The sequence below is a fragment of the Galleria mellonella genome, unplaced genomic scaffold, assembly GCF_026898425.1.
Source record: "Galleria mellonella isolate WM207_F2 unplaced genomic scaffold, CSIRO_AGI_GalMel_v1 utg28, whole genome shotgun sequence".
Taxonomy (NCBI): Eukaryota; Metazoa; Arthropoda; class Insecta; order Lepidoptera; family Pyralidae; genus Galleria; species Galleria mellonella.
The window spans coordinates 5,891,333-5,904,046 of NW_026442064.1; the positions used below are offsets into that span (position 1 = coordinate 5,891,333).

Sequence of the window (12,714 nt, forward strand, 5' to 3'; positions counted from 1 at the left end):
AGGGTACAGAGGAATAACACCTGAGTCCTCAAGAATGGCAACGCTTGGGGGTATCATGGGCGAAACAGTATACTCTGTTATGTCCATGATACTGCTCATGTCTATAGGCGACGGTTACCACTTTCCATCAGGTGAGCCGTCAGCTTGTTTGCCATTCTAAGTTGTATAATAAAAAAAGGTAGCCCACAAATCTACTTTCACATTTAATATATTAATAAGGATTAAATCTAATGCACCTCTACAAAACTAGATACTCATTTGGATTTATATAAATAGTGGGGATAGCAATAAAACAGCAAATTTTATAAAATCACCTTTTAATAGTCCCATATTAAACTCACACAAATAAATAATCTTCCGACTATAAATTATGCTTCGATTATACACTACAAAACCAAATATTTTCCTTTTAATGTTCATAAAATTTATATCTAGAAAATATTATCGTATTATTGTACTTCTACGAAGCATATAGTAGGCACCATGACAAATTAAATGTACGATGCGACCGCCTCGGGTTTCATTTGAAAAATATATTTTGTTCAGAAAATGTTTGGTGTTGTGGGCGCCTCATCGCACAGATAAATGTTCAGGTTTGAATGAACTGACCTGGTCTACTCAGATCCAACTACAGATCAAATGCTATTCTAATTATAAAGAAGAAATCTTCCATCAACATCGTAACCTTCAAGTATGGCATTCATGAAACGACCATCGTTTATGTGAACCAATACATTTGGTGGCATTCGTTTACAGATATTTGGAGGTGCACCGGTATTCTGTCAGTGTAGTTGGTTATGCTCGCGCCCTACACATTTTATACACAGGTATAACTAATAAAATAATAATAAATATTTGTGAAGTTACAATTTATTTTATTACCAACGTTTAAGCAATATTTTCCTTCCATTCTTTAGCCATATTTATATAAAAAAAAGGGTCGCCGTTTATATCTAGCAGTGCTTGAAGTAGTAATTTTTATTTGGGTGTTGGATCAACTTTTAGATTAGCTTTTTTCATTGATTAATCAACGACATCATGAATTTATACAAAGCTATTTTGATATAAACATGTAGATACATACAAAAAAACGAAGACCTAGGAGTTGATTCGGAGGCGCCAGTGCTAGTAAATTTAGATGCTCCAAATTTATCTCATATCCTATTATTTTAATTTCATAATTTCCAACTACACTGTAAGAATATTTTATAGATTATTTTGTAAAACGAACTTTGTTTTTGAAAGTGGGACGGATAGTGGTACGTTCGAGACGTGGTAAGAAAATGCCGTTACACGCTTTTGAACCTCGGATACCTATATTGTAATACTAAAGCATTGAAGTAACAATCACACTGACTTCAGCTAATAATCTAAACTAAAATAATATTAAAAAAGCCGCTGCACGATAAGTAGATCTATTTAGCATCACGTTTATAAGCGGTGTACATTTATTATTTATTATCTAATAAAAGAAAATTTGATACTGCTATTACCAAAATAAAAGTTGATTCTTATACATGTATAATCGATACGCTTAAAATTAAAAATGGTTATTTTTTTGTAACACGAAATAAATATCTTACATTATATAAATAACAAATCGATCACAACTTTCCAACACATGACATGTAGGCCTCCGAAATTATTCTAAATATACCGTTCACAAAGGTGATATAAATGTAACCTTATGCGATTTAAAAAAACTAAGCGAATATGATTCAAAAATATTAATCAAATAATCAGTTTCAAAAAACTATCTTGGTCTTAGCATAGCACCCAGCGACGCCCACTGAACAGCTGTCGGCGATGCCGTTTCTGCCTGCAACATGCCCCGAATTTGTATACGCCGCAACTATATTATAGTAAGTATGTGCTGAACTGGTCAAAAGTATTTTCAACTGCTTTTCTTGCAGCTAGAAGTCCTTTGGACTGTAAATTTATACAGCAGTAAAAAGTATGAAATGATTTTTTCAAATCTTATCACTGTTTATTACTAAACAGTGAGATTTCTTTTTTAAGTCCGTATAGTACAGTCATTCGTCTTTCTCACTTTCTTCTTCATCTTCCTTCTATCTAATATAATAAACGCCATTTGTTTATAACAATTATAGACTGTCGACTTTTTATAAAATCTAGGAGCATATCGAATTCAACATTACTACTGCGAAATAGTGGATTTTCCTAGTTTAACTACTAATATGTATCAGGTACAGGATCATAGTTATAGTATTTTTAGTTTTAGAAAAAACATTAGTATTTTTTTTCACCCAAAAACATATTATTTATGACAGAAATGATTTACAGAACCAACGGTATTCCTCTTAATACATGTTATGTATTAGCAGTTACTCTGGAAAATCACTAGTAATGTTGAAATGTTCCCCAGTTTTCTAACTGATAGTAAAATTGTGAATGAAATACTGTGCCAAGCTGTCTGGTTATCTGCTTCTCTTAAGGAGATAAAACCGTGCCTAGCAGTGAGACTTAACTGATTATTATTGTGTGATAAATTTGAAATAATAAACTCACAATCCTTACTAGTAGTAATACTGGGAACTGGTCATTCCAACATAATGTTAACTGTTTATGACAGCACGACAGTCCGCCGGACAGTGGTCGGCCCGCTCCGTCGGCTGTACCCCAGCCCTTCGTGTTCATTATTTCTAATTACAAAATAAATCATGCTAACTCTCTTACACAGTCGCTTAAATCAACATGTAATAATATGTGTCCATAGCCTAAATGAATAATATTTTATGCTCATAGTGGTATATATTATATATAAGTCAGTGGGTTCTAATAAAATTCTCTTAAAATTATATAATGATATAATTTCAACAGTGCGATTCACTGGTGAGCAACAGAACTTAGCTAGGTGTCAGTGTTACCCGGCAGCCCGCGTCGCCTCCCCTCCCCCGCCGTCTACGCTGTGCCCCCCACAAGATATGTACCTACACTTATGTAAATAGATAATTTTTGGTTCCGTATAAACATACTAATGCTTCGATCTAATATTTAAGGCGATATCACACGACTGTGCAAAATGTTTTCTAGTTTAAGAATAGTCAGTGATTCTGAAACTAATCTCTAACAAAAAAGAAAACTTATGATTTTAAAATGATATTGATTACAAAGATTAAACACTAAATTAAGTAACTTAACTGTCAAGTATCTATCATCTATATATAAATATACTTATTTTATTAATGAGACAATATGTTTCACCTAAAACCACTCCATATTTCACCAGTCCATATTCAAATCCATCAGGATCGAACCATTTATTTCCACCTAATATCAAATTAACTTAAATCCTGCTTGTAATTAAATGTGACTTAAGATTTAGTTGATAATTTACACGGTCGTGTATTACCTACTTAACATTATTTACATACAACACTTATCTCTGAAGTTGTAGGGGCAGGTTGTTAATACTTCCATTAGCAGATGCGGAATATAAATTAAAATAAAAAGAAAACAAAAAAATAATAATAATGATGTATATTTGTTGGGGAGTAAATTACAAAAGGTTTTCTGTAGAGCTACAACAAATAATAATGTCTCGTGGGTCAACAAAATAAAAAAAATAAAAGAACAAAAATAAACAACCTAAAATGTGTTTTTATTTCTAAACAAATTTATTTTTAACATAATTAAATGATACAAAACTTAATTTTTAGGTGTCAGACAATTAATTAATTAAATAATTTAAATTATAATTTTTAGGACAATACAATGAGATATAGGAACATAATACACGTATAATTACAACATAGATTTTTAATGTGTTATTCTTTTCCTTTCATAAATTTAAAAAATAAATTGTATTCACTTTGTTTCGTTAGCATCATGTCTAAATTTTCAGGAAATTATTGGAAAAAGGATATTAGATATCCTATCATATTTTAAATTACTTTTGTTAATATACAACTTTTTCATTGTCTTTAAACATGTATAAAATTATTTAATTTATTTAATAAATCTAATATTCTTAAATTCAATTTCATCAAAATAAGTTTAGCCGCATAGTTATGAAAATAAAATGGATATCGTTATTTTCACTTATTTAGGAATTTATCTTAATTAATAAAATAAATGGATGATTAATTGTAAATAATATAATAATATCATACGAGAGATTCTTAATCTAGAATAATAAATAATAGGAATGAATTAATTAAATATGGATAACATTACTCTTAACATTAAAATAATACTTACTAATAATATTTTTATAACTAAATCAAAAATTACGAGATTCTCATATTTGGTTACATTTTTCTATTACATTAAAATCAATAATCGATAAAATTGAGTCATCACTTAAAACTATTTCAATATAATGATTCGGTCGTGTAATTGGTAAGGTGTCATTTCACATGATTCTGAGTCATGCTTCTATTTGGTTTCAATAGACGGAAGAAATATATCAGTGATAGTTCAGTCATAGCTAAGCTTGGCCTACTAAATTAGAGGATCAGTATGCAATGGGGACGAAATCATTAGTAATGAATGGAGATTAAAGGCTTCATTTATAGCAATATATTACTATATTCTGTATTATAAGAGGCGCTAAGGTAACTTAATGGTCGAGGGATGGGCCGCAGCGTCCTTCTTAAGACATCAAATCCGTTAATGGCTGTGATGATCACGCTGGTGCCCAGCCAACCTAAACCATTAGCGCACGTGGGGTTCCCTGACAATTTTGATATGGGTAATGAAAAAAATTGTTCAATATAGAAGCGCACACTTAGCTTTTTTGGTTATACGGGAGCACCGTCACTGATACATCTTTTGAGGTTCGTCATATAATAGACGTAATATGTAATTTTTATGATATGACCTTAACATAACACACAATGATTTATATAAAACATTAAAATCATTTAAGAATGTTTTATATTATTCTACAATGAATATTATAAATACAATGATACTGTTCTTTTCTTTAGGCGCTGTGCAAACGTGGACATTTTGTTATCGACAAGAGACAGCGTCATAGAAATGGTTACATACATATACTGCAATATATCCATTATAATCTGCTTTTTATACTCGACATATTTATCATGGCAAACGTTTTGTCTTTTTTCAAAGTCAAAAGAAGAAAATAATAATAGTATTTAGGCAAACTGAAATGGTTTTTTTAATCAATTTGTTTATTTTATGCATTATTTTTATCAAAATAACCGTAAACTTGTTCGTCATTTTGGGTTGCATAAAAAAAGTATAAAGGCGGTTGAATTTATTCATTTAAAAATAAAACCAATAAGTGTAATAATTATAAATTTAAAAAATAGTACATTTGGAAACTAATTTATGTTTTGGTTCATAAGAATTAAACTAACAAGACATAATTATTCACCATAAGTAACAAATATAGAGAATAGATTATATAAAAAAATTTGATATTAGTTTATTAAAAGTTGACCGGTTGTTGGCCTCTGACATAAAATCCAGCATTTGCATTTGTACAGCGCCCCCCCCCTCTCATTTCCGAAAAAAATAAACGTTATAACCCTAAAACAAACGTTACAACACTAATATTATATTACGCAGAAATAATAAATAAATAAATTGTGTATATTATGTAGATACCTAACTATTTGTCAATGGTTGGTAAATATTTCAAGCGAAACACTTACGGTGCAAATATTATGGACATAGATTATAACCTTGTATGAAAAATTATAATATTCATTAAGAATCAATAAAAAACATGTCAATTTTAAATATAATAAAAACTTAATAGATATGCAACATTAACAGAATTCCTAATAAAAGTATTTAAAAAGGAAAAAAAAAATAGTCAATTTCATACGCCTTGCGAGAGTTAGCTTCCGCATCTGACCTTTTCAATCCTTACGCGAGCCCGGGTAAGTCGAATAATGTGTTTAACAGACCACCGCTTCCGAGATAGGATTCTCCGTGATACGGATGACGGGCGAGTGGCGGCACGGGCGACGGCGCTCAGCGTCCGACAGCCGTCGGAACGCTACAATCTTCGTCGGTGACAGGGGAGCCACTGAAATATGTTAGCAATATACACAATTAACGTACGTCATAAATTACATTTCAGCTGATAAATTCATATTTTGACGAAACCGCGAATATTACTCCTAACTAACATGGACGAAACTGTACTGTAAATATGAATTCTAAATACAATGAAACCAAATAGTTGAGTAGATTGTTTTAATATATATATATATATATTGTTTTAATATATCTTAATATATCATCAATATATTTAGAAGTAAGTTAGAAAAAAATGTCTATGATTATTTCATGTCAGTTAGGAGGTATTGGTTATTAACCATCGATATTCGATTTTCGAAGTCATACCATTGATAAAAGAGAAAAATAATGTCAAGTTATTTTCCTCTTGGCATTATTTGTTGTTGAAGCCTCTCTTAATAAGAATGAATAGGGCCCTAATTCCGCTATTTCTCATCTTTCAATATTATCCAAAGAAATACAATTTAAATTAAATCGTAAAACCTATTTCATAAGGCCTTGGCGTTGAAGTAAACTGTTTGAGACTGGCAATTTTGACACATAGCAAAATTCTCAAACTCTTAAAGCCGAATGATAATATTATATACAAGGATTTTTATTTATGCTAACATTATAAAAATATACTAATATTAGAAAGAGGAAAGATTTGTTTGTTTGTTTGTAATGGATAAAACTTATTAACGGATTTTAAAAATTCTTTCACTTTAAGTCTTTAAATTTAGTTAAAAAGAAGGAGCAAGAAACAGCTGTTGCTGTTTTCCAAAACTTGAATTAATTACTAAGCAATATCAGATTATAAACATTAATATTTCATCATACAAATACTATTAATACTAGCAGAATTAGGACTCTGTGCAAGTTTTTTGAAATGAATAGGTACAACTTCGAACATTCGGAAATATATAGTACACGCAACCTGTTTTTAGTAAGCATTAGTCCACAAAACACACACGACAGATTTCCTCTATAAACAGTTACAAAATAAATCCGTTGGGAAAAACGGTCGATATTATGAACATTTATTTGGTTATACGGCTCGAAATTACACATATTATGAAAACGAATCCAATTTCACGTAACTAAATTGAATATTATCCTTCAACAATCAATAAATTATGTACTCAAATAATAACTGCAATGACTAAATGATGATGATTCGAAATTGTTACAAAGCACAACACAAACAATACAACACGAATAAATCATATTAGCAAGATAATGAAAAATAAATGTGATTTCTATAATCGACTTGAACAGTTATAAAAATAATTTAAAAAATTTAAGGATTTAACAAACGCAAATAGGTAATTTAGTAAAAGAATTATGTATTTTTATTAATTAATCGATTAAAGTAGATAATATACGTGTTGGCGTACTTTATTATATTTCAAAACCACAAGATTATTTTAATCTGTTATTTTTACTCGTGGTATATTTAGCAAACTTAACATGTCTTTATGTGAAATTGATCATTTATAATAATAATTATAAATAAATAGTCAACACACAGACCACATTGTATTTATTTTATGAACAGTTATTTCGATAAATAGACATGGCAAGGTTTACAAAATATACCAAATATATAATAAACAAAAAATAAAAGAACATCATTTTACTTGTACAAATGCTCTGAGATCGGTACAAGTTGTTTAATTCGAGTAATAGGTTCGACAGACGGAAAATGGATTGATTGCAACGTGCGTGTACAGCCGAACAAAGCGAAAAACAACAATATATTTCTATTCGAACACTGATAAAATATAAATGTAACAGGAATAGAGTAGCATAAAAAAACGTAGAAAAATTTCCACTGAAAAATATGCACTTTACTTTTAGCGTGTGGTAGGTTATCAGACTATTATATTTATAGGACTATACTATTTATAGGATTATATTTAATGAAAACATATGAATTAATTAAGAGAGTAATGCAATTTATAATGTTGTATATTTTTAAAATGAATTAAGCCATTTATTGTTACAGCTCTGTATTTATGAGACAATCTTAAATATAAATATATAATCCTATAAATTCTAAATGAAATAGAAATCATTAACAACTTTTTAATAGAATAATCCAGAGGAACAGGCAGTTTTTTGCCAAAGAAACATGGGACGAAAAAAGACAAGAAATAAGAGCCTCCCTAACTCGAGTGTGCTTTTTTATGATACTTAGCACGGTTAAGACGCTGACGGCCCACCTGATTGAAAGTGGTAGCCAATGTTTACAGACATGAACTGCACCATGAACGTTACAGAATACACTATTACGTATATGGTACCCCTGATGCCTTGCCATCCCTTAATAATATTGTACACTGTAATTTCTTTACCATAAAATAACTATGAAAGTATTGCTGCTGCAGAGGTGTCTATGCAGACCACGTTTGTGCAAATTATGCCCTTGGTAAAACTGATGGTGTCATATTAATATGGGAGGTTTAAATTTGTTTGTCGTTTTTCGGCGCGTTTTTCTTTAGGAAGGATGTTCAGTTTCAGCGGTAAAAGGATGCTACAGATATCAATGTTATCCAGCATGATAGCGTAACAAGTGAAATAAGTTACATACATACATTCACAATGTTATTAGTGTTCGAACAGATTAGATAATGGTATATAAAAAAAAAATAAAGACTTACTCTCTCTCTACGCAAGCTTCGTAACAAGATACTGGCTAGAAGTGTGCCGAGCGATTCTGCAATTTCGAACTACTTCTGCGAGTGCCTATTTTATGTAGTGATAGTGCAGCTACCGGGGTGGGACCGAAACAAAAATAAAAGAACCAAATGTTATAAGTGAGGAATAATCTTTAGTATTTATATACATATTGTGAAAATAATACAAAGGCTGCCAATCGAGAAAATAAAACTTTCTTTAAAAATATTTCACAATTAATCGATATTGTATATTTATTTTATATTAAATCAAATTTGTTTCAATTTTAATTTCTCTATTGAGCCCATGAAGTTTTGAAGAAGTGTGTATAGTGAAAAAAAAATAAAGTGTAAGTGTAAAAAAGAAGAAAATAAATATGTTAATACAAATTAAAATTCATTTTGGAAAAGGAATCGAATGGCGTAAATTAATTATCTTATATATAAAATGTATACATTGCGATATTGAATGTCTGTAAAATTGAGTTTATGAGTCAACATACAAGACAAATAGAGAAGAACATATATAACTAATGAGGAAAGTGACAATAACAATGAGAATGGCAGGAATTGCTAATTAACGCTAAATACTTTTAAACGGAATTCTACGTTTATCTAAGGATATTGTAAAACAAACAAGTCATAGATACATTTAAGCCTCTCTATATTCAAGCGCGAAGATTTTAAGCGTTCTCCAATACATACCATGTCATTATGGGTTGCCGCATAACGTAATCGCATATCCAGGCTCAAACATAACGAGGGGAACAAAAAAGGGGGGGTTCAGACATAACTTATTGCAATGTAATTAATTTATCCATGACGTCATGCCGGCTACATGCTGTAAATTTGTAAATAATTAAAATCATCAACGGAATAAAAATCTATGATAATAAATAATTTCAATATAAATAAATAATTTAAAAAGCTGATTAGGACAATCAAATTTGCAATATGTAGCAATGCACCGTCTTATTAATGGTATGTTTAATTGAAAATAAACTGTGACTGACGATCGACGTGAGCAAATTGTGATGAATTTAACTGTTAATGAGAAACTTAAACAACGCAAAGTATACACTTCGAAACTACTATTATTACAATAATTTTCCATAAATAATAACGTAGATGCAATATATTAACATAGAGAATCAGCTCCCTAACTAAATGGCAAACGAATCTATTTTTAAAAATCTCTTCATTAAAAAGAAAGAAGACGCCGGACGGTGCTTTCTCGTTCTGTCATGGACGCAGCGGCTATAACGTATCTACATACATAGACAGGCACATTTGCCATTTGTCGCGAACTAGAATCTGGACAATTGATCATTACTACAAGTAATATTGTGGGCATTAGTAAATATGGAACAGTAATGCCTACAATATTTTTGGTATTATTAAATTCACCACTAAAGTTTGCACACTGTAGCCTCTGTATGTGGAAGGGTGCTTTCTAATTTTAATACAAGTAGTAGTTAACATGACAGTCCTTATTTTTTTTTTTAATTTCGTTGAAATACTTTAAATGGTTCTTTTTGTTATAAATAACAACGTCAACTTTTGTGGTCCATGTGAAAAATTTACATTGTCATTAATTAAAATTTTCAATTGTGATCTGATATTGAAATAATGTACGTATTTAAAACGATAATTAATAATAAACTATGATTTGCGAGTCTTAACAATTGGGCTTCTGAAACAAATTATCAGATAAAATATTCTATGCACCCACAGTTTATTGTACACTAGTACCAGTTTTTATATAAGAAATGACTGTTGATATTACTTGTAAACTGCAATGTAAGACTTTATTGCATTAATACGAAAGAGAGAGATAGAGAAAGAAGGAATATGCTTTCTTCGAATGATAATAGGAGAATAAATTATAAAAAAAAAATATTATGCACTCTCTATTGGTACGGGTGCAATAAGGTCGCTTTTGAAGACGTTGTTTCACTTCCAGTGAACGTCTTATATTTGTTGTTTACAATATTGGTGCTAGCGTACTTAATTATATTGTGTATAAAACATATTTTTCAAATGATGTAAATAATAAAAAAGAATGAAAAAGTTATGATGTGATTACAAGTGTTACTTTTCTACTAAGTACTTGGCGAGGCGTGACAGTTTGCGAAGCTCTAAAGCTTGCACTTTAGTTTTTAGTGTTTGATCTAAACTAGAACGCATTTCAGTGTATTAACAATAAAAGCATTGTCAACTAATTTGCTTTACTTCAAAAGAAATGATATTTTATTAGTGAACACATTTTTTTATATAATAATTCTCTTAATTTATTAATTTTTTATCACAGTTCCATACCTATATATAGTATCTGTTTCTTTAATTATGGAATTATATTTATTTTAATCACCATGTTTATTATTAGGCAGATGGTAATCATGAGTGTAGTGTCATACATACACAAGTATATACGTTGACCTTAACCTTATATTCGTACGGGAACTTAAGATTTATAACATTAGCTGACCCGATGTCATCACGTCCGGTATTCATTTCTTTTTCTTTAAATCCTTGATCGGACATAGATCATAAAAAAGAAAAAAATGCCAATTTCCTTTAATTATTATCAAATGATGCGAACAACGAATAGAATGACAATTTTATTTATGTATATAGATTTTTCTGACACTAATTATTGACAAATATTTCATATTTTGCTTTTGAAGTTGTCAAATATTTTTTAAAAATCTATTAAAACTTTTAAAAATCGTTTATTGTCTTTGTTATAACAGTACTTTTAAATTATCACCGAGATATATATGAAAATTTTTAATCATGTTTGAATTTTGACAATATAAAAATAAAAGAGCTGCCACTCTCTTATGATATAAATGATTTTAAAATGAGTAAATATTGTTTTAGATTATGTTAAGATTTACATCAATGGTTATGTATAAAATGTATAGAATATATTTAGGTGGATTCAGATCAAGCTTGAGAAAACACTTCCTTCTACTACTCCACTTTTTGTTTAGTGTAAACATGGTAAGAAACATTCTTAAGTGCATCACTGCATTCGCAAATTATCTGTATTATAAACATATATATTCTGTAATAAGTAAAATATATTATATATAAAGTTCAAAAGTGTCTAGCGACCTAATATTTACCAAACCTGGTCTTTCAGTCTGGCTTCTTACTTTAATTTCTATTTTTAAGTTAACTACTTATCCCTATATTTTGTACAAATTAATAAAAATTGCAAGTTATGCATATTGTGGGAAATTAACCCAAGTTAATGTTATCAATTAAATAGAAAATAGGAAAAAAATAGGACTTTTTGTTTTAATTATTTAAAACCATATCTCCACCATTGTCACGAATCATAAAATCGATTTGGCGTGCTTAAAATCAAATCATTCAAATTACTTTGAGATATGGCCACCCACGTTCTTTCTAACAAGTTAAAAAGTTGTTGTGGGCTGTATGCAAGGCCTCCATATTCGGCAGAGCTTTTCTTTGGAGCATATCCCTTGCGTGCTCAATTGGGTTGAGGTCTGGCAATTAAGCAGGCCAGAGCAGAACGTTATACTGAGCACATAAGATACTTTACAGTCTTAGTGATACAGCTAATATTGGTCTAAATGTCATGCTATGTGTTATTTGTTTGCTTAGCCTAAATCCACCTACGCATTTCATTGCCAGTTACGACCAAGAGTTCTGATGAGTGATGTTGTAGTGTTGCCCACCACAGCTTACTTACCATAGCCCTCGCCTTGAAGGAAGAGACGGAATGCCTCAGAGATTTTGCCTGGTTGCTCCTCCAGCACCATTCCACAGTCGGATATCTGGAATGTGAGGTTATAAGTATTTTTATTGTTTGTAATTTGTATGTTATTTTATTGAATTTGAATGTTTAGGTCAAATCTTGTAAGTTGAACCAAAACCATTCCTTGACATCAGATTAAGTTGAAGTTATGCATACATACATGCATACCTTGATTTTGATAGCAATATGCAATGCTCTTATCTGCAAAGTGAACGCGGCCATTTTGAAATTTTTTTATATAAATTTTTA

The 12,714-nt window shown here is 30.1% G+C and overlaps 1 protein-coding gene across 8 annotated transcripts in view; it reads right to left on the bottom strand.

The window, feature by feature from the left end:
* Window positions 1-300: 300 nt before the first annotated feature.
* The window catches only part of LOC113521187 (protein NDRG3), a 95,616-nt gene continuing 83,202 nt past the window's right edge, over window positions 301-12,714 (bottom strand). For 3 of the 8 annotated variants that reach the window (XM_052895433.1, XM_052895440.1, XM_052895439.1), the window contains 2 exons: window positions 12,400-12,484; window positions 301-6,025 (listed from right to left, as the gene is read on the bottom strand). In XM_052895433.1, coding sequence (XP_052751393.1) covers window positions 5,895-6,025; window positions 12,400-12,484 — 216 coding nt within the window. In that variant the 3' untranslated portion in view covers window positions 301-5,894. The other 5 variants (XM_052895434.1, XM_052895436.1, XM_052895437.1 and 2 more) reach the window with 5 other exon arrangements.